General features: G+C 40.0%; 1 protein-coding gene across 6 annotated transcripts in view; it reads right to left on the minus strand.

Moving 5' to 3' along the window:
* The window catches only part of ralgapa1 (Ral GTPase activating protein catalytic subunit alpha 1), a 247,344-nt gene that overhangs the window by 165,628 nt on the left and 59,473 nt on the right, over nt 1-22,243 (minus strand). For all 6 annotated transcript variants that reach the window (XM_080202818.1, XM_080202821.1, XM_080202820.1 and 3 more), the window contains exons 11-15: nt 21,014-21,217; nt 18,330-18,470; nt 17,954-18,102; nt 9,776-9,905; nt 5,855-6,092 (exon numbers count right to left, since the gene is read on the minus strand). In XM_080202818.1, the coding sequence (XP_080058944.1) occupies nt 5,855-6,092; nt 9,776-9,905; nt 17,954-18,102; nt 18,330-18,470; nt 21,014-21,217 (862 nt within the window). The remainder of the gene's footprint in view (nt 1-5,854; nt 6,093-9,775; nt 9,906-17,953; nt 18,103-18,329; nt 18,471-21,013; nt 21,218-22,243) is intronic.

Genomic DNA, 22,243 nt, shown 5'->3' on the forward strand with positions numbered 1-22,243 from the left:
ATTTGAATTAGTTGGACATTCAATCAAGTTTCACAGTTTTCTTTAGATGACTCATCTTGCTGTGATTACCCAGATAACAGTAATGTACTTTGAATGGGATTGTTGATTTAAGATTATTCCAGACTAGTCTGCTTAATATCCAAACCAACGGATTGAACAACTTCACAAGCTTGACTTTTAAATTCATTTCTAAACTTATTCATCCATTTATTCAAATTCTGCAGTACCACCTGTTAAGTGTGCATCATGAAGATGTCCAAAACATTCGTTCATAATGCTGATAAAATCAATTCTGTTCAGCCAAAAGCAAATCCTGCAATATTTTAAGTGTAACTCATCAGATAATGCCCAGGCCTGAAAGCAGCATTCAGCCATAGATTCATTTATTTAGCTTCCATTGTTTTCCTTCTGCATCTGCTGACTCTTTGGATGTTTTTTTTCAGAAATATTTTTCTCTGACAAATAACATTCTGCAGAAAAGCGTTTTTTTTCCTGTTGATTTGATCTACACTGTCATGAAGATGTGGCCAAAAGAGCTAAAATGATTTAGGATTGCTTTTTCAATTCAGTCCACTCTTACTCCTGTGTCATCCAGTTGCTCTTCAACTCCCCTATTAATAGCTTGCCTTTGCCTTAGAAGTTCCATCTTTAAGTACTTGTATATATCTACGCATGTGAAGGCTAGTAACCATTACCTGGAATCTCAGAATGAAATCTAAATTCTTTCCAACTGCTAACTCCCTTTGTTTTGCACCTCATTAGCTTATCCTCGAGTTCAATGGCAGCTATGAAAATTTGATGATCATAAGAACACAAGACAAGAAAGGGGTGCCTCTAGACTGTTCCACCATTGAATAATATCATGGCTGATTTGATTGTGGCTTTTGTTTCACTTTCCTGGCTGTCCCCAATAATCCTTGACTCCCTTGTAAATCAAAAATCTGTTTAATTCTGCTTTGAGTATATTCAGTGGCCCAACTTCTATTGCTCTCTGTGGTAGAGAATTCCTAAGATTAATGACCCTGAGAGAGAAGAAATTCCTCCTTATCTCCACCTTAAATGAGCAACCCATGATTTTGAAACTCGATTCTCCAGAAAGAGAAACATGCTCTCGGCATCTATCATGTCAAGCCTCCTTGGAATCCTTTGTGTCAGTAAGATCTATCCTTCATCAACTGGCTTTGTGGAGTAGAACTCCAGAGGCAGGATAGGCCCATCACGTGTGGCAGCAGTGTATTATAACCAGGAGGGAGTGGACTCAAATTCTCAAGGAATGAGACTGGACCCCTGAAGTCTCATGGCATCAAGTCAAACACAGGAAAGAAAACCTCCTGTTGATTACCACCCACTGTTTTCCCTCAACTGATGAAGAAGTACTCTTTCATTCTGAGCACCACTTCAAAGAGGCACCGAGAGCAGCAAGGGCACAGAACATACCCTGGATGGGGACTTCAATGTCCATTACCAAGGATGGTTCATTGGCACCATTAGCGACCAAGTCTTGAAAGGACATACTGGTTAGACAGTATATGGGGCATATAGTGAGAACATTAACAAAAGGGGAAAAATTTACTGATGTCATGCTCACAGAGTATTGGTTGGAGTGAGATTCCTTTGTGGATCATCATCATCTTGATGTAGAGGAGAGGCTTCTCCACTCCAACAATCCCTTGATGCCTTCAGGACCTTCCTATTCCTGATAGGACCACCCATGATGGCCAAGTTGAGGAGAGGTGCCAGACAAAATACAGTCCAAAAATTCCCAAAGGTAGAGCAGGTGAAAGAAAACCAGCTGCAAAGGAAGAAGGGTGCAGCAACAAAGTAATGCAGATCATTGTGGTTATCACCAAAATCTGACCTCCAATCTATCAAAATTGTGTGGACAATGACAGCCCCTCAAGGTGACCACGTTAAACAAAATCACACACAGGCTTCTACATGCCCAAACATTTGCAGGTTGAGTACTGGCCTGTTAAAACACAAAGATCGATGTCAGAAACTCACGATCAAGTAGATGGCATCCTTGATTCAAGGGGTAGCCAACAACAGTAGGAATAGCTAGCACACAATCATTGGAAATGAAGACCCAACTTGACATCAAAGATGCCTTGCATCATGTTGTGTGGACTATCACCATGCTAAATTAGGTGGATTCAGAACAGATCCTAGAGCTCAAAACTGAGTATCCACGAGGCATTGTGGATCATTAGAAACAGCAGAATTGTAGCCCACCACAATCTGTAACACCTCAGTCTGGCATTCCCCTGACATAATCATTGTCATCAAGACAAGAGACCAATAACTCTTGTTCAATGAAAAAAAAGGAGAACATGCCAGCAGCAACATCAACCAGACCAAAAAATGAGGTAATGACCTGGTGAAGCTACAAATGACTACAAACACCCTAAACAGCGCTCTCTACAGTGAGCTACTTCTGCTAAGTGAATCCACTACCAACTGATCAGATAACTGTTCTGCAGTTCTCCCACATCCCCACCTGCAATGATGGTGGAATCCAGCATGAGTGCAAAAAAGCAGGCTGAAGCATTTGCAACTATTATCAGCCACAACAGCCAGCAGATGATCGATCCATTACGGCATCCTTCTGAGATCCACACCATCATAGGTGCCTTGAGCCTTGAGCCAATTAATTTACTCAACGTGATATCAAGAATCAGCTGAGTGCACCGCACACATCAAAGGTTATGTGGGTCTCAATAACATTGTGACTGCAACGAAGACTGGTATTCCAAACTCGCCATGCCTCCAGACAAGCTGTTCCAACACAGCTACAACACAGGAATTCAATAATGTGGAAAATAACCTGTCCACAAAAAGCAGGGCAAATGCACTCCAGCTAATTACTCCATCAAGCATCAAATGGGGGTAAGGGGTCTTGGATAGTGCTACGAAGTGACACCTACTCAACAATGCTCAGCTTGGGTTCAATCAGGAACACATGGTCCTAGGCTTCATTCCAGCTTGGTTCAAACATGGACAGAAGAGCTGAATTCCAGAAGTTCCTCGGAATACCAAAAGGTAAAAGTGGCTGGAGTCATACCTAGCACAAGTAAAGAAGGTTCTGGCTGTTGATGGCCAATCATCATTTTTGCAGAAGTTCTCCATAGCGTCCAAGGTCCAACTCTCTTCAGCTTCTTCATCAATGCCCTTCCCTCCAAGATAGAGTCAGGAGTGGTAGTTTTATTTTGCTGCAAGTAATTCCCATCTCCTCAGATCCTGTCCACCATCTACTCTTTGCTTGCCTGCATCAGTGCAGTTCCAAGAACACAAGCTTGATAACATCTGGCACATACCATCTGATCAGCACCCCATCCACTATCTTAAACGTTCATTCCCTCCAGCAGTCTCCGCCATCTGCAGCATGCACTGGAGTAATTTGCCAAGGTTTCTTTGACAGTATCTCTCAAACCAGCAACCTCTACCGCTTACAGCAAATGCAACAGACACATGGGAATACCATCCTCCAAGTCACGTACCATTATTCAATGCCATTGGGTCAAAATCCCTTCCCATCAGCACTGTGGGTGTTCCTACATCAGATGGACTGCAGAGGCTCGAATATGCAGTTCCACAACATTTTTTCAAGGGCAATTAGAAGTATGCCTAATTAATTGGCCTCACCAGGGATGGCTTAACCCCATGAATGAATCAAAAAAATTTAGATGAGAAAAAGCAACTTTTAATTATTTATTGGCGTACTATAAATACGTGTCCCAAGGTATTTCACAGGAGCATTGTTAACAGAATATGACACAGAGCAATATAAAGTATTGGGGCAAGTGACCAAAACCTTGGTCAAAGTAATATGACTAAGAAGCACCTTAAAGGCAGAACGAGTTAGAGGGTTTAGGAATAAAATTCCTAAGCTTCAGGCCAAGGTAGGTGATGGCATAGCCACCAATGGTGGAGCAATTAAAATCATGGATGTGAAAAAGGCCAGAATTTAAGAAATGCAGATACAAAATTTGTGGGCTGGAAAGAGGAGAAAGCCATGGAGAGAACTGAAACTAAAGATAAGTTTTCAAATCTAGGAGTCACTTACCTGGAAGTCAATGTAGGACAACAAGCACAGGGACTTGTACGAATTAAGACATAGGCAGCAGTTTTGGATGGCCAAGTTTACAGAGGACAGAACGTGGGAGGCTGGCCAGGAGTGCTTGGGAATAGTCAGATAACAAAAGCATGGGTGACAATTCAACAGTAAATAAATTGAAGCGGGAGCTGAGTTGGACAATGCTACAAAGGTGGGGTAAGCAGTTTTAACAATAGCACAGATATGCAATTGGAAGTACAAATTCTGAACAAATATGACAGCAGGGTTGTGAGTAGTCCAGTTCAGCCTCAGACATTTGACAAGGAGAGGAATGGAATTGGGGCTAAGGAATGGAGTTTGAGGCTGAAGCAGAGAACAGTGGCTTTAAGCTTCCCAATACAAGTTTCAGAAAATTTCTGCCTGTCTGGTACGAAACGTCAGACAGTCTGACAATTTCTACAATGGAGGGAGTCGAAAGAGATGGCGGTGAGGTTGAGCCGATTGTCATCAGCATCCCTGTGGTAACTGACACTGGGCCATAACTTTTTTTTTTAAGAGTGATAGTGTCAGATTGCCATTCCATATCCACTTAGCTGCACTAAAATTCTAAATGCCTGTCTCAACTAATTTTCTGGACAATATTATGAAATGGGGGGAGGAGAAAGAGCAAGAATAGTTATGCTGAAATTAGAAATACGTTTATTCGTTCAAATCCTTTCAGAGTAACTATTAATGTAACACTGGCAGAACCATCCAAAGATAGCAAATGTCACTGTGTGTAGTGGAGTTTTGCAGTGGAGTTTTGTAGTGGCTGGTCTGGTTTTCAGCTGATTTGTCTAGTACCAGACATTTTATGTCCAGTATTTTTCTTTTGAACACAAGAACAACGTGTGTAACTGTGAAGTGTAGTCATATGTATTGGAAAACGCAGTATTGCATGCAGTATTCAATTTGCATGCAATGTAGATGAAGTTTGCCCAAGAAGTCTACAGGTCTTTAAATTTGACAAGGTTGTTGATAGTTCTATGGTTCCAATTCAGACGAATTCTTCAGTGAATGTTTACATCGTGTACAATGTATTTTTATTTTTAAAAAAAAAAGAAACTACTCAACCTATCAGTCTTTTCTTGAAATGGAAGTGAAAACTTGTATGTGAAAGACTGATTTCGGTCTAATTATTTTTTGTTTGAACAATACTCAATTAATTCTATCCCTGTTAAGTTGTTACTAGGATTATAAAATAATTCATGCAATTGCAACTTCCTTTTAAATTTGAGATTGCATGGATATGATCATTTTTTCATGCCTGCATAAGGTTGGTAGGGAAGTGTCTCGTATTCTTGAGTTAATTCAGTCACCCTAGCTGAGGAGCAGCTTGTAGATGAGAAATAGGTGAGGGTCAAGGACAGCAGGACTAGAGGGCACAGCCTCAAGATAAGGGGGGGTGCAGTTTAGAACAGAGTTGAGGAGGAATTTCTTCACTCAAAGGGTGGTGAATCTCTGGAATTCTCTGCCTGTTGAAGTGGTGGAGGCTACCTTGCTAAATATATTTAAAACGCGGGTAGACAGGTTTTTGGTAGGCAAGTGGATTGAGGGTTATGGGGAGAAAGTGGGAAAGTGGAACTGAGCCACTTCAGATCAGCCATGATCTTATTGAATGGCGGGGCAGGCTCGAAGGGCTAGATGGCCTACTCCTGCTCCTATTTCTTACGTTATGTTCAAGGAGAGATCTTTTGATAATACCACAGGTAAAAAAGGCTAGACAAACAGTTTAAGACAGAATCAAACATTTAACTATACCTTTGCCTTTGTGTTTCTTCTGTTTTTGTTCACTCAATTTATCTAAAGGAAGATCATGCAAGTCTAGGTTGTATAAGTGCCGTGCCAGCACTTTGGTCAAGGTTTCCATTGTCGTTGCCCATTCAGTAATCAATTCTTCCCAGCATGTAAGCGATGCTAACACCACCAGCAATTCATCCCACAGTTCTCGGGAAACATATACATCCAAGTTTGCTTTGATCCAGGCTACTATTAGTGTCTAAATAGAAAGACAAAAGCCAGAAAATGAACAATGTATGCAGATCCCAATTGTAAACTAGTTTTTGTAGATATCTGTTTTTCTAATTAAAGGGGTGTAAATTAATATAAATTAAAAATTACACAGTGTTCATTTAATTTCAACATTATTAAAGTATAGGTATAGATGCATTAAAAATATCATCCTTGCACATTTTTATTTCAATGTTCCATATTTATCTAGAAAATATATCAAAACACTATTGCATGGGAAGCCATATAACACAAGTGGTCAAACTCACTGATGCCACTGAGAAGTTCACAAGTGAAAACTAGCATTTTCCGATGAGAACGAAGAAATAGACATTACATGGGCATTCTCGACTGAGCTAAAAGTAAAATTACCAAAGTTATGGGGAGCAGTTCATCTATTAGTCATGGCTTCAGAAAAAGTTTGTAGAAACAGGAAAATATGAAAAGGAAGAGAACAAAACAGAAAAAGAATTTCATGTTTAGTATGCATTTTAAAAAAAGAAAAATGAGGAAAAAGAAATGGAAAATAAACCAGGAAGGACAAAAAAGTTAAAAATACACATTTTCCCTTCCAATTTAGGTAATTACCAATTTCAACAGCTGCTGTTCACACTTAATTTAATTTCATAACACTTTAGGATTCAAAGCTTATTTTGCTTCCATAGCATATATATATGTTTTTGTTATTTTAAAGCATCTTTCCATCAGCCAGGGGAAATGATCTCTTACTAGGAAAAAGATTATCTCTATTTTTTGAAACTCTTCCAAAGTGTTATCAGGGAGGAGTTTCATTTACATTCTCTAAAGTGCTATTGCCCATCGTGTCTTACATCCTCTACCTCCTAAAGAAATCACTATTCCTGCCCACTCACTTTAATTGTCTATATCATTTTGCAGTCTGTGTCCTCCTCACAATTTGCATTTCCACCCAGCTTTGTACCATTAGCAAATGTAAATGTCTTACTCCCTGTTGCTTTGCCCATGTCATTCATATAGCTTGTAAATAACTAATGTTCCAGCACTAATTCTTGCAGCACTTCACTTGTCACTGCCTGCTAACTTGGAAATGCCCCATTTATCCTTACTCTGCTTGCTGTCCATTAATCAACTCTTTGTCCATCCAGCTCCATGAGCCTTTATCTTGTACATTACCCTTGTGACATCAAATGCCTCTTAGAAATCCATACCTACTTGTTCTCCTTTATCAACCCTAATAGTTACACACTCAAAAAAACTCTAATTTGTTAAAAAGGATTTGCCTTTTGTAGGACAATGTTGACTTGTTCCAACCCTACCATGTTTTTCAAAATGCATTATTAAAACTTCTTCAGTAATAGGTTCCAGCACTTTTCCAATGGCTGACGTTGGCTAACTGGACTGTATTCAAAATTTCATCTCTCCCTCCTTGCTTGAGAGGTTCTGCAACATATGCCAACTTCCAATCTGATGGGACTGCTCATGAATCAGGATGATACAAAGATACGTAGATATGTAGTATTGAGGAAGCAAGGAGGCTACAGAAGGATTTGGACAGGCTAGGAGAGTGGGCAAAGAAGTGGCAGATGGAATACAGTGTAGAAAAGTATGAAGTTAGACACTGGAAAGAGGAATCGACGCATAGACTATTTTCTCAATGCGAAAATGCTTAGAAAATCAGAGGCCAAAAATGACTTAGCAGTCCTTGTTCAAGATTCTCTTAAGGTTAATGTGCAGGCTCAGTTGGCAGTTAGGAAGGCAAATGTTAGCATTCATGTCGAGGTAGGCTAGAACACAAGATCAGAGATGTACTTCTGAGGCTATATAAGGCTCTGGTCAGACCCCATTTGGAGTATTGTGAGCAGTTTTGGGCCCAGTACCTAAGGAAGGATTTGCTGGCCTTGGAAAGGGTCCAGAGGAAGTTCACAAGAATGATCCCTGGAATGAAGAGCTTGTTATATGAGGAATGGTTGAGGACTCTAGGTCAGTATTTGGAGTTCAGAAGGATGGGGGGGTGGTGGGGAGAGAGAGAGAATCTTATTGAAACTTACAGGAAACTGCAAGACTTGGATAGAGTGGACTTGGAGAAGATGTTTCCATTAGTAGGAAGAACCAGAGGGCACAACCTCAAACTAAAGGGACGATCCTTTAAAACAGAGATGAGGAGGCATTTCTTCAGCCAGAGAGTGATGAATATTTAGAGCTGTTTGCCATTGAAGGCTGTGGAGGCCAGGTCATTGAGTGTCTTTAAGACAGAGATAGATAGGTTCTTGATTAATAAAGGGATCAGAGATTATGAGGATAAGGCAAGAGAATGGGGATTAGAAAAATATCAGCCATGATTTAATGGTGAAGCAGACTCAATGGGTTGAGTGGCCTAATTTTGCTCCTATGTCTTATAGTCTTATCAAAGGAATTTAGTGAAGTCATATCTAGTATATCCAGCTATCCCTTTTAGAACCTAGGGCATAAGCCATCAGGAACAAGGGATCTGTCCGAATTTAATTCAAATTTCTTCAATGCCTTTTCTCTGTTTATATTTACTTTCGAAGCTGCTGTCAATTTCTGGTAAGAAACTGTATCCCCTGATAATTCCTCATGCCTCTGCTTTTGAGGTACCAATGTTTATTTTAGATACTCTTTCTTTTATATAAAAACAAGTAGCAAGATCTTTTTATATTTTGGGCAAGTTTACTACCATATTCTATTTCTTTTTTTAAAAATCAAAATTTTGGTAGCCCTTTCTTAGTTTCTAAAACACTCCCGCTCTTCAGACTTGCTACTATTTGTTGCAATAATGTAAGCCTCTTCTTTCAATCCAATACTACCCTTAACTTCCTGAATGAGCCATGGATGGATCTTCCTTTCTGAGTTTTTGCTTGCCATTGTGTGTATTTTGTTGAATATTTTAATTGTTTCCTTAAATGTTTCCGACTGTTCAATTATCTCCATAACTTTTAATCTATTTAGCCAGTTCTCCCCTCATTGCTATGCAATTGGCTTTAAGTTTAAAGGACATGGAAGCAGGAGACCATGGCTAGTCATCCATTTAATTGCCTTTCCCCCCCACATTATCCCTATATCCTTTTATCCAATGGTATTTAGAAATCTCTATTATAAACATACTCAATGACTGAGTTTCCACAGCCCTTGAAGGCAGACAATTCTAAGGAGTTGGCTTCCACTCTAAATTTCTCTCTAGCCCAGAAATGATGTGCTGAATGTTGGCAATCATGCTTTTGGTGGCAGAAAATGTATAACCCCTTGCATTCTGGAGAGAAAATGCTGCAGATCATTAAAAAAAAGTTAATATTTACCACTGGCAGGATTGAGAAAATTGGCAGCAGCAGATTGGTTACCCATTATACACCCCAACTAATGTTTTACTTTATTGATCTACTACCACTAATTTTGTATATTAACCCCAAAAACTCCATATCCTAGGACATGGTCTCAGATTAATTCTTCCAAAAGCAATTAGGGATAAGCTGTTGCTTTCATGCTGCAAGTCCAGACCAATTTATTCCCAAAGGGAAGGCACTTCCTGTCACTGAATTAATCTGTTTACCAACACAACTGTCTCAATTGACAAGCAAAGTATGATTCCATACTTCAAGTTATTGCAAATATTAAAAACCCCAATTATTAAACATAGTACATTTCAAAGTAGAAACGTGATCTAGATACAAACTTTACCCGAAAGAGTGGAGTAGCAAGTCTCCCTGCTAACACAGAATTTTTCCTCCCTTGAGATAACGGTGGCGCTTGCAGAGGTCGCTTCATAACAGATTCTGTAATTCTCAACATAATCAACAACAGCTGCTCCCTGCAAAAAAAAAGGTATTGATGTTCTATACCATGACACCCGAGGTTCAAATTTCACCATGTAGCTGGTTTTTAGGTTCTTGATTAGTCAAGATTTAACAAAAAAAAACAATTAAGTTACTATACCTTGTCATATGATTTATAAGACAAACATATTTCTCTAGTGTCTCCAAGTTGGTATCAGGTTTTTAGTACAATACCATCAAATTTCATTCCCTTTCAGTTGCACAAAATCTCATGGAAGATGGTCTCTTGTTTGGGGAGTATTATAATTCCTCCAGCTGTTAAACTGGAGTCAACACTGTTAAGATCTAAATGTGCTCCAATACATTACATCATCATGATTTATATAGATGATCTGGAGGAGGGAACCGAGTGCAGGGTGTCGAAATTTGCTGATGACACCAAGATTGGGGGAAAGGCAAATTGTGCGGAGGGTGTGGAGAGTCTGCAGAAGGATCTAGATAGGCTGGGCGAATGGGCCAGGAAATGGCAAATGGAATTTAATGTTGGCAAGTGTGAGGTGGTCCACTTTGGTAGGAAGAATGGTAGGAAGGACTATTACTTACGTGGCGAAAAACTGCAGCAGGCGACGGTGCAGAGGGACCTCGGGGTCCTTGTGCATGAGTCGCAAAAACCCAGCTTGCAGGTGCAGCAGGTGGTCAGGAAGGCGAATGGGATGCTGGCCTTCATAGCGAGGGGGATTGAATATAAAAGTAGGGAGGTCTTGCTGCAGCTGTATAGGGCATTGGTGAGGCCGCAGCTGGAGTACTGTGTGCAGTTCTGGGCGCCGCACCTGCGCAAGGATATTTTGGCCCTGGAGGGAGTGCAGAGGAGGTTTACTAGGCTGATACCGGAGTTGAGGGGATTGAGCTATGAGGAGAGGCTGAATAAACTAGGCTTGTACTCGTTAGAGTTTAGAAGAATGAGGGGAGATCTCATTGAGACGTATAAGATGATGAATGGGATGGATAGGATAGAGGTGGAGAGACTCTTCCCGCTCAAAAAAGACAGTAGGACTAGGGGGCACAGCCTCAAGATAAAGGGGAGGCGGTTTAGAACGGAGTTGAGGAGGAACTTCTTCACTCAAAGGGTGGTGAATCTCTGGAATTCTCTGCCCGTTGAAGTGGTGGAGGCTGCCTCGCTAAATATTTTTAAGAAGCGGGTTGATGGGTTCTTGATAAGAGAGGGGATTAAGGGTTATGGGGAGAGGGCGGGAAAGTGGAACTGAGCCACAACAGATCAGCCATGATCTTATTGAATGGCGGGGCAGGCTCGAGGGGCTAGATGGCCTACTCCTGCTCCTATTTCTTATGTTCTTATATTTGAGCCACTCTACCTAGTGGCAGTATAAAACTAACAGCAGAACTATACATAGGAACTTAGGTAATAGGAGCAGGAGTAGGCCCTTCATTGCCTCAAGCCTGCTTCATCATTCAATTAGACCATGGCTGATCATCTACCTCGGACAATTTTTCCATTCTATCCTCACACCCCTTCATGCCTTTAGTATCTAGAAATCTATCAATTTTTTTCTTGAACATACTCAACAACCGAGCCCCCAAAGCTTTGAGTTAATAGAATCCTAAAGAGTCACCACTCAGAAGAAATTCTTCCTCATCTCACACACCCTCCCCAGCCAGCTGAGACATCCTTTCTGCAACTACCTTGTTGAATCCTGTAAGAATTTTGTATGTTTCAAAGATAACTTATTCTTCTAAACTAATAGTCTCCAATCTTTTTAAGTACAAGGTCACTTTTAGTATCAAAATACTTAAAAATTAACTTTACCAAAACAGTAATTGATAAATCGATCTGTTTGGCCACATTATGCATTTACCTTCCATGACTATCAAGTCTTGAAATGGGACTTGGACCCAGAATTTCTGGCTCAGAATAGGGATGCTATCAATTCACCACAAGACTTCTCTTCCCACTCATGTAGATGGTCTAAATCCTTTTGAATCCATTTTGCATCCTTTCAACTCACTTTCCACCAACTTTATGTCATCAGCAAACTTGGAAATATTACATTAGGACCCACAACCAAATCATTGATTTAGATTTGGAGTAGCTCAGGTTCAAGCACTGATCCTTGTGGCAGCCAACTAGTCGCAGCCTTCCAGTCTAAGAATGACCCGTTTATTTCTACTTTTGGTTTTCTGTCTGTTAATCAATTCTCAATTCCTGCCACCATATTGCCCCAAACATAAGCATTCCATTTTGTTCAGTAACCACTTGCTTAGGACCTTATCAAAAGCCTTCTGAAAATCAAAAAACACTATATCCATTAGTTTCCCCTCTTATCTATTTTATAAGCTACATCCACAAAAGACTCCCAACAGATCTGTTAAACATGATTACCTTCCATTATCCATGTTGACCCTGCACAATCTGACCATTATTTTCCTCAGTGCCCAATTATCACATCCTTTAGAATAGATTCTAGCATTTTCTGCATCTGATGTCAGGTTAGCACTTCGTGATTCCCTGTTTGCTCTCTTGGTTCTTTCTTAAACAGTGGGGTTACATTTGCTACCTTATTTGCAGGAACCATTCAAGGACCTATTGAATTTTGGAAATAACCACCAATGCATTCATGATCTCTATAGCCAATGCTTTTGACATTCTTGGATATAAATCATCAGGGGTCAGTGATTTATCAACTTTCTGTCCTTTTAATTTCTGTAGTAATACATTTTCAGTCAATTCAGTCGAGGGGGCGAGCTGTCTTAGATCTGGTGTTACGTAACGAGGCAGGTAGAATTAGGGATCTTGTTGTGAGGGATCCTCTTGGGACGAGTGATCATTGTATGGTTGAGTTTTTGATGCAGATGGAGGATGAGAAAATAGGGTCCTGGACCTGTGTCCTCTGTTTGAACAGAGGAGAGTACGATAGGACGAGAGAGAAAATGGCAAATGTAGATTGGGGGCGCACATTGGTCAGTAGGACTGCTGAGGAACAGTGGAGGATCTTTAAGATCTTTTTCGGTGCTCAGCAGAAATTTATTCCAATGGTAAAGATGGAACATAGGAGAAGGGATAATCAGCCGTGGTTATCAAGGAAATAAAGGAGAGTATTAAATTAAAAGCTGACGCGTTTAGAGTGGCTAGAAGTAGTGGGCGAGTAGAAGATTGGGAGAGGTTTAAAAATCAACGAGGATTGACTAAGAAGTTGATAAAGAAAGGAAGGATAGACTATGAAGCTAAACTAGCACTAAATATAAAAAAGGACAGTAAGAGTTTTTATAAATATATAAAGAGGAGGAGGCTGGCTAGAGTGAATGTTGGACCCTTAGAGGATGAGAGGGGGGGTTTAGTGGTGGGGGATGAGGAAATGGCTGAGGCCTTAAATAAGTTTTTTGCTTCGGTCTTCACGGAGGAGGACGCGAATAGTTTGCTGGGTATTAAAGATAGAAGGATGGTAGGAGTTGAGGGCCTGAATGCGATTGCTGTCGCTAGAGAGGTAGTGCTTGATCGACTAGCTGGACTGATGGTCGGCAAGTCCCCAGGACTGGATGGAATGCATCCCAGGGTTCTGAAGGAAATGGCAGAGGTGATAGTAGATGCCTTAGTGATTATTTACCAAACTTCGCTGGATTCCGGGGAAGTGCCGGAAGATTGGAAAACGGCTAATGTTACACCGCTGTTTAAAAAAGGGAGCAGGCAAAAGGCAGGGAATTATAGGCCAGTTAGTTTAACGACTATTATTGGAAAAATGCTTGAATCCGTCATCAAAGAAGAAATAGTGAGGCAGCTTGAGAAGAATTGTCTGATAGAGCAGACGCAGCATGGATTCGTTAAGGGGAAGTCGTGTCTGACAAATTTATTGGAATTCTATGAGGATGTGACTAGTGCGGTAGACAGAGGGGAACCGGTGGATGTGGTGTTTCTCGATTTTCAGAAGGCGTTTGATAGGGTGCCGCACAAAAGGTTGCTTCAGAAGGTTAGGGGGCATGGAGTTGGGGGTAAGGTGTTAGCGTGGATAGAGGATTGGTTGTCTAATAGGAGGCAGAGAGTTGGTATCAATGGGTGCTATTCTGATTGGCAGTTGGTGACTAGTGGAGTGCCACAGGGATCGGTGCTGGGGCCTCAGCTATTTACCATTTATATAGATGATATATAGGAGGAGGGGGCTGAGTGTAGGGTGTCGAAATTTGCTGATGACACAAAGATGAGTGGAAAAGCAAATTGTGCGGAGGGTGTAGAAAGTCTACAGAGGGATCTAGATAGGCTGAGCGAGAGGGCGAGGACCTGGCAGATGGAGTACAATGTTAGCAAGTGTGAGGTTATCCACTTTGGCAGGAATAATAGTAGGAGGGATTACTATTTAAAGGGCGAAAAACTGCAGCATGTTACAGTGCAGAGGGACCTGGGGGTCCTTGTGCATGAGTCGCAAAAACCCAGTCTGCAGGTGCAGCAGGTGATCAAGGCGGCGAACGGGACGCTGGCCTTTATAGCGAGGGGGGTAGAATATAAAAGCAGGGAGGTCTTGCTGCGTCTGTACAGGGTACTGGTGAGGCCGCAGCTGAATTACTGTGTGCAATTTTGGTCGCCGCACTTGTGCAAAGATATTTTGGCCTTGGAGTGAGTGCAGAGGAGGTTCACTAGGCTGATACCGGAGATGAGGGGGTTGGACTATGAAGAGAGGCTGAATAGACTGGGTCTGTACTCGCTGGAGTTTAGAAGGATGAGGGGAGATCTTATAGAGACGTACAAGATAATGAAGGGGATGGATAGGGTAGAGGTAGAGAGATTCTTCCCACTCAGAAAGGACAGCAGGACTAGAGGGCACAGCCTCAAGATAAGGGGGGGGGGGGCAGTTTAGAACGGAGTTGAGGAGGAACTTCTTCACTCAAAGGGTGATGAATCTCTGGAATTCTCTGCCCGTTGAAGTGGTGGAGGCTACCTCGCTAAATATATTTAAGACACGGGTAGATAGATTTTTGGTAGGCAAGGGAGTTAAGGGTTATGGGGACAAAGCGGGAAAGTGGAACTGAGCCACTACAGATCAGCCACGATCTTATTAAATGGCGGGGCAGGCTCGAAGGGCTAGATGGCCTACTCCTGCTCCTATTTCTTATATTCTTATGTAATTTCTTTATGTTCCTCATTCCAACAGTCCTTTGGTTCTCTATTATTTTGGGAGGTTTGCATCTTCTTCAATGTAGACAGACGCAAAATATTTGTTTAGTTTCTCTGCCATTGTCTCATTCCCCCGTAAAAATTCTCCTGTGTCTTCTAATAATAGGTCTACACCTGTCTTTGTTAATCTTTTCCTTTATACATACTGTGGAGGTTTTTGCAGCCTGCTTTGACATCTCTCACCAGTTTACTCTCATTTTCTATTTTCGCTTTCTTTATTATGGTTTCTTTGTCCTCTTTTCTGAATTTTAGAAAACTCCCAATCCTTGGGATACTATGTTTTTGGAAGTTTTAAAAGCCTCTTCCCTTTGATCTAATACAATCTTTAATTTCTCTTGTTAACCACAGTCAGATCACATTTTCTGTTTGACATTAGTGCCCCAAAATAATGTACACGTATTAATTTTTTAATGCTAGTTATTGCCTGTCTACTGTCATATATTCTTATGTAGTTTTCCAATTTACCACAGCCAACTTGCACCTCATATCATAGTTTTTGTTTAGATTTAAGACTCAAGCTTCAAATTGAACTACTTTGCTTTCAAATTTGATGTAAAATTCTACAATATTTTGGGTCACTCTTCCCAAAAGGCTTCCTAAAAATAGGGGATGTCATTAAAAAAGGAAATTAGAGATGCCTAAAACAAGGTAACCTAAATAATCATGGGTGATTTCAATCTACGTATAGATGGGGCAAACCAAATTAGCAATAACACTGTAGCGGATGAAATCCTAGAATGTTTACAAGACCAGTACACTGAGGAACTAACTAGGGAACAGGCAATCCTAGATTTGACATTGTGCAATGAGAAGGGATTAATTAGTAATTTTATTGCACAGGGTTCTTTTGGGAAAAGTGACCTTATTACATTCTCATTAAGATGGAAAGTGATGTACTCCAATCCAAAACTAGAGTCCCTAAATTGAAGCAAAGGAAACTACAAAACTGTGGGGGCTGAGTTAGCCAAGATAGATCGGGAACTTCATTAGAAAGAATGATGATGATGAATTAAGAAGGCGAATGGAATGTTGGCCTTTATAGCGATGGGGATAGAATATAAAAGTAGGGAGGTCTTGCTGCAGCTGTACAGGGTACTAGTGAGGCCACAGCTGGAGTAGTGTGCGCAGTTTTGGTCGCCGCACTTGAAGGATATATTGGCCTTGGAGGGAGTACAGAGGAGGTTCACTAGGCTGATACCAGAGATGAGGGGGTTGGACTATGAAGAGAGACTAAATAGAATGGGTCTGTACTCATTTGAGTTTAGAAGGATGAGGAGGGATCTTATAGAGATATATAAGATAATGAAGGGGATGGATAGGGTAGAGGTAGAGAGATTCTTCCTGCTTAAAAACTATAGCAGGACTAGAGGGCACAGCCTCAAGATGATTGGGGGGGGGGGGGGGGGGGTGCAGTTTAGATCAGAGTTGAGGAGGAATTTCTTCACTCAAAAGGGTGGTGAATCTCTGGAATTCTCTGCCTGTTGAAGTGGTGGAGGCTACCTCACTAAATATATTTAAGTCAAGGGTAGATAGGTTTTTGATAGACAAGGGAATTAAGGGTTATGGGGAGAGAGCAGGAAAGTGGAACTGATCCACTTCAGATCAGCCATGATCTTACTGAATGGCAGGGCAGGCCCAAAGGACTAGATGGCCTACTCCTGCTCCTATTTCTTATGTTCTTATGAATAGACAATCGCTAATACTTAAGGAGCAAATGCTTGTATCACTACTGTTGTACATTCCTTACTGGCACAAAAACAGAACAGGAAAAGTGGCACAAATCACAGACAACAAAAGAAAATAAGGATAGTTTTAGATCCAAAGAAGAAGCATGTAAAGTTGCCTGAAAAAGTGGTAATCCTGAGAACTGGGCGTATCTAGAATTCAGCAAAGGAGGTCCAAGAGATTTATTGAGAGAGGAAAAATAAGAGTAAACTAGAAAGCCACCTGTAAAAGTTCTTACAGACAGATAAAAAAAAATAAAAATTAGTGAAGACAAACGTTGATCTTTTAACGGTCTGAAACTGGAGAATTTATAATACAGGACAAGGAGATGGCAAAGCAATTAAACAACTACTTTACTTCTGTCTTCACAGAGGAAGATACAAATAACTTCTCAGAAATGCTGGGGAATAAAGGGTTTGGTAAGGACGAATTGAGGGAAATTAGTATTACTAAAAAAAGAGCACTGGAGAAATTAATGGACCTGAAAGCCAATAAATCTCCATGGCCTGATCATCCACTTCCCAACATACTACAGGAAGTGGAGTTAGTGGATGTATTTGACGATTGTCATTTTTCAACAGTGTATAGAATCTGGAAGAGTCAAAGCAGATTGGGGGTAACCCCACTATTTGAAAAAAGGAGAGAGAAACAAAGAAGTACAGACCAATTTTTGATGGTGGTTGGAGGAGGGGAGGGGTGTAAAGATCCCAACTTGGTCATAATTATAGTCATTATGATTTTTATGCTGTAGACTGCAAAACACAATGCCAAAAGTAACGTGAAAGAACGTATAGCTTCAGTGAAACACTACTTTCACCCAATTTATTTCAGCAGTGAACTTTATAGGATTTGGTCACGCACAATTCAGAACATAGGAACTGCTGGATGAAAAATCCCAAGATCCATCTAGATTGTAATCTACCATCCAGGTAGTCAAAAATACAATAACTTGAGCTGTTGACTGATCAGAGAAATCAATCTTCATCTTTTAGTCAACAACAAATCCAGATGCAAGTGACGAAAATCTTTGCTAGTGAAAAGCTATGGGAGCCACAAGTATAAGGACTTGCTACATTTAGCACATTCCATGTCTCAAATTATTTAAATTGCATTCCAAAACAAAGCTTAGAAAAATTAATCACATTTTTGCTGGATAATTATGAAAAATGCTCATCATACCAGGTCTTCTTGTTCATTGCTGTGTGGACAACCATGTATCTGTAGATGTTAAGAACACGCTTACACATATCTACATGCTCATCCAAGAGGGTTCCAATTTCATTGGCAGGTTCTAGCAGCAATATATTTGCTGAGTTAGTTATAAAAACCTGCAATTACAATGCAATACAATTATATGAAGAAATGCAAAAGAAATTATAGTTAGCAATGGATGAGGACAATATAGAACACAAGTCACAGTTGAGAAAACTACATTTCGAAGATTAAATTTAGAACCATCCATCTACTTCTCAATGCTAAAGCAAATCTTTAAATACTAACTAATTTCAGGAAGTAGCACTTTGCACAATTGACTCAGCAGCAAAAAACAATGCACCTGAAGTGATGCCTGAACACCTGCACACACATTCCTCTCCTCTTCCTCCATTTCAGGAACTTTGTTCATTGCATTCTGGTAGGATGAATTTCTTGTCCAGCTAAGATTTCTTACATGACCTGGTGCCTTGGTCATTTTATCCTACAGAATAAACAAAATAGAAGAAACATTTGGTGAAACAAGTCTATTTTGCTAATTCTAAGAAATGTGTTGTCTTGAGCAAAATATTGGAGATGCTGTAAATCTAAAACAAAAGCAGAAAAAGCTGGCAGTCATCAGCAGGTCAGGCAGCATCTGTGGAGAAAGAAACAGAGCTAACATTTCAGAGTTCTGTGACCTGAACTGATGAATGGGGCTTCAACTCAAAGCTTTGTGGCTCAGAAGCAAGAGTACTGCCTGACTGAGGCACAGCAGCCACATACAAGACTTCTTTCAAAAATCAGAAAAAATACTTGATAAATTTATGAAACAAGTTAATATCTGAATAACAGAAATTTGTTTTTTAAAATAACTAAGCACAAAAATTAACTTTGTCAATTGGAAAAAAATTCTTCTTGAAAATGAATCGATTCTGGTACTCAATTTATCTAATTTAGCATAAATTTTGGATTAAGGTTGAAAACTCGCTGCTTTGTACCCTCAATACACCACATTAGATATCAAGCCATGAAAGTGATGATGCTTAAATAGTTAAACCTTTAAAAACCAGAAGTCTGGATTGCTGACATGCAGTTCAATAAAAATATGGAACTGGACACCATACTATCCTTCCCAATCACAACTACACAAATATACAAGCATGCTTTGTACTCAATGCCTGATGCAACTTCAAACTTTTTCCTTTTACAATCTGAATATTACTTAATTCTCTTCAAAGAAACTAAATTAAAAAACAATCTGTTTTGAGGAAAGGATTTCTGTTTGAAAATGTTCCACATAATCGATGTGCTGTAGATCCTAAATCTTGGTATGTAATCAAGAGTTATGACTGATCCAGTCTGATGTTTAAATGTATTGCATATTATTCATACTGGTGCAGATTTTTGTAGCAGCAATGTCAGTGAATTGCAGTGTTTGCGTCATCAGTTCTTTGAGCTAATAGCAACTTTTGGAGTCTGTGCATGAGCAATCAGACTCAGAAGTTCTTGTTAGTGACTCTATGCAACTCCAAAGAATGAAGAACTGTCAGGCTGCAATCAATTAGGAATTACTGAACTGATGAGGACATGCCCTTTTATTCTATTAATCTCACAGTAAAAGTGCTTGAAAACATAATATCTGTTGGATAAGGTGCAAATAGGTTTTAATTCATAATTACTATTAAAGAACCTTTCTGACAAATTTTATAATTGGGGAATAAAATTTATCTGTAATAAAACATTCCACATTTAAAAAAAACTAAAAGTTAATGATAGTTCAGTTTCTGACATAAATCCATTTATTACACTTTGCTCTGTAAAATTTAATTAAAAGTGAAGATAAATTAGTGCTTTATACTTCCCGGTTTGCTGTCTTGAGAATTTTTCAGATAGCAAGCAATTGGATGCCATCATTTTTCAGACAGCAGACATTTAGCTACCACCTGGCCTAATGACAACCCTGTTGTTAGATGACTTCAAATTTCATTCACTTGGCACCAGATTCAAATCAGAAACGAAAGAAGAAAACCAAACTACACAGACTGTTAAGTCTTTATGGACAGTTTTCTTGGAGGCTAGTGAACGCTGTTGCTTCACTGGTGATTACCAATTTGGGCCACTATTGTTATTCATAGAACCCTACAGTGCAGAAAGAGGCCCTTTGGCCCATTGAGTCTGCACCGAACACAATCCCATCGAGGCCCTACCCCCATATCCCTACATATTTTACCCACTAATCCCTCTAACCTACGCATCCCAGGACACTAAGGGGCAATTTTCTAGCAGGGCCAATCAACCTAACCTGCACATCTTTGGACTGTGGGAGGAAACCAGAGTACCCAGAGGAAACCCACAAGGAGAATGTGCAAACTGCACACAGACAGTGACCAGAGCTGGGAATCAAACCCAGGTCCCTGGAGCTGTGAAGCAGCATTGCTAACCACTGTGCTACCCTCTACATTATTACACTATTCTGCATCATTTCAAAGAACAGGGGAGTTACTCCTGGTATCCAGACCAAAATTCATTCCTCAAATCAGCATTATTACAATAATAATCCTGTAGATGAGACAGATTTGAAATGTTTCCCCTATTTGTCTTTCTCAGATGCTGCCATACCTGCTGAGTTTATCCAGCATTTTCTGTTTTCACTTCTGGTTTCTGCAGTATTTTGCTTATTAAAATAATAGGTTATCTGGTCATCGCATTTCTGTTTCCGGGAGCTTGCAAAGTGATTGTATTTCACACAATAGTGACTACAATGCAGAAGTACTTAATTGGCTATAAAGCACTTTTGGGATGTTCTGAAGTCATAAAAAGTGTTACATAAATGCACATCTCACTTAAGCCTGATTATTCTAGAAACATTATAATGGTTCACAAAACAAATACACCCAATTTTATTCAAAAGGCAGCAAGACAATCAATTTGCAGCAAAGTTAAAGACTTTTCCTTCAGGCAAATTAACAATTAAACATTTATATACGGCATGCATCCTTACATTTTATCACACTTTAAAAATAGACCTCTAATTTTAACAAGTACCTCCTCCTGTTCATTTTTTTCCAGTGGATAAGAATCACCATGCTCTCCAGCACTGACTAAATTTATGACACTTGTAGAAGGAGAATAACCCAAGTCTTCAGCTTCTTTCATAAATACAGGCTTTTCCTCTTGTTGAATCCATTCCTGGTAAACTTTAACAACTCTTCTCATAGCTGCAGCTTCACAGATAGGCAGCAGAAAAGCCTGAGAAACACAAAGATATGGTCCTTGTTAGTGTAATAAATAGCAATGAATTAAAATTACATTTTTACTACTTCTGAAGCAGTTACAAGTGGCATTATGCTCAGATGTTCCAAAAACCTTAAATGGTAGAAATGTTTGCTTTTTAGCTCCCATCATGTTGATTATTCTGGTTTCAAACAATTCTAGACTTTTTGACTTTGCAATCTGTACAATTGGGAGGAGCTTTAAAGTTTAATTTGACCATTGGAGAAGTTACTTCTTCTGCAAGCTATATTTTAAGCAGAAGAAACTGTGGCTGCACTAAACGTACTCATCATTATCCCTCATTCTCAGTGAACTTACATCCTCAGAAATTTCACATGGTGCAACTGATAAAATCTACACAATAGTTCACAGAATCCTTACAGTGCAGAACAAGGCCAATCTGCACTTACTCTCTGACCAAGTATCTCTCCCAATCCCTATCCCTGTAACCCCACATTTACCATGGCTAACCCATCTAACCTACACATCTTGAGGCACTTAGGGGCAATTTACAATGGCCAATCTACCTAACCTGGAGATCTTTCGACTGTGGGAAGAAACCAGAGCAGCCAGACAAAACCCCACGCATATTCTTCCTTACCATCACCCAAGGCCAGAATTGAAGCTGTGAGGCAGCAGTGCTAACCACTGTGCCACGTGCTGTTCATCATAAAAAAAAATTTAAAAATTAGCTAAAATTAAGCCAACTTTATAATGTAGGCATTACTCCAGAACCCGTCAAGAATGAGGCATACTACACTTCATGCTAAACTACAGAAAAACTTTTAAAGAATTTAATATGGGGAGTATTAGTCGCTGAAATTTACAAAAAAACTGTACAAAATATCCTAAACAATGAGTATTGATGAAAACACTTGAACATTGTTTGGGGCTCAGGGTAAGTGGATGGTCATTTCGGAGGGAAATATCTTCACTCCATGGGTTGTGAATCTTCAGAATTCTCTAGCTGGCAGCAAAATAGAGGGTTTTTTTTTCCTTTAC

This window comes from Carcharhinus amblyrhynchos, chromosome 14 (assembly GCF_965287045.1).
Source record: "Carcharhinus amblyrhynchos chromosome 14, sCarAmb.v2.hapA, whole genome shotgun sequence".
Taxonomy (NCBI): domain Eukaryota; kingdom Metazoa; phylum Chordata; class Chondrichthyes; order Carcharhiniformes; family Carcharhinidae; genus Carcharhinus; species Carcharhinus amblyrhynchos.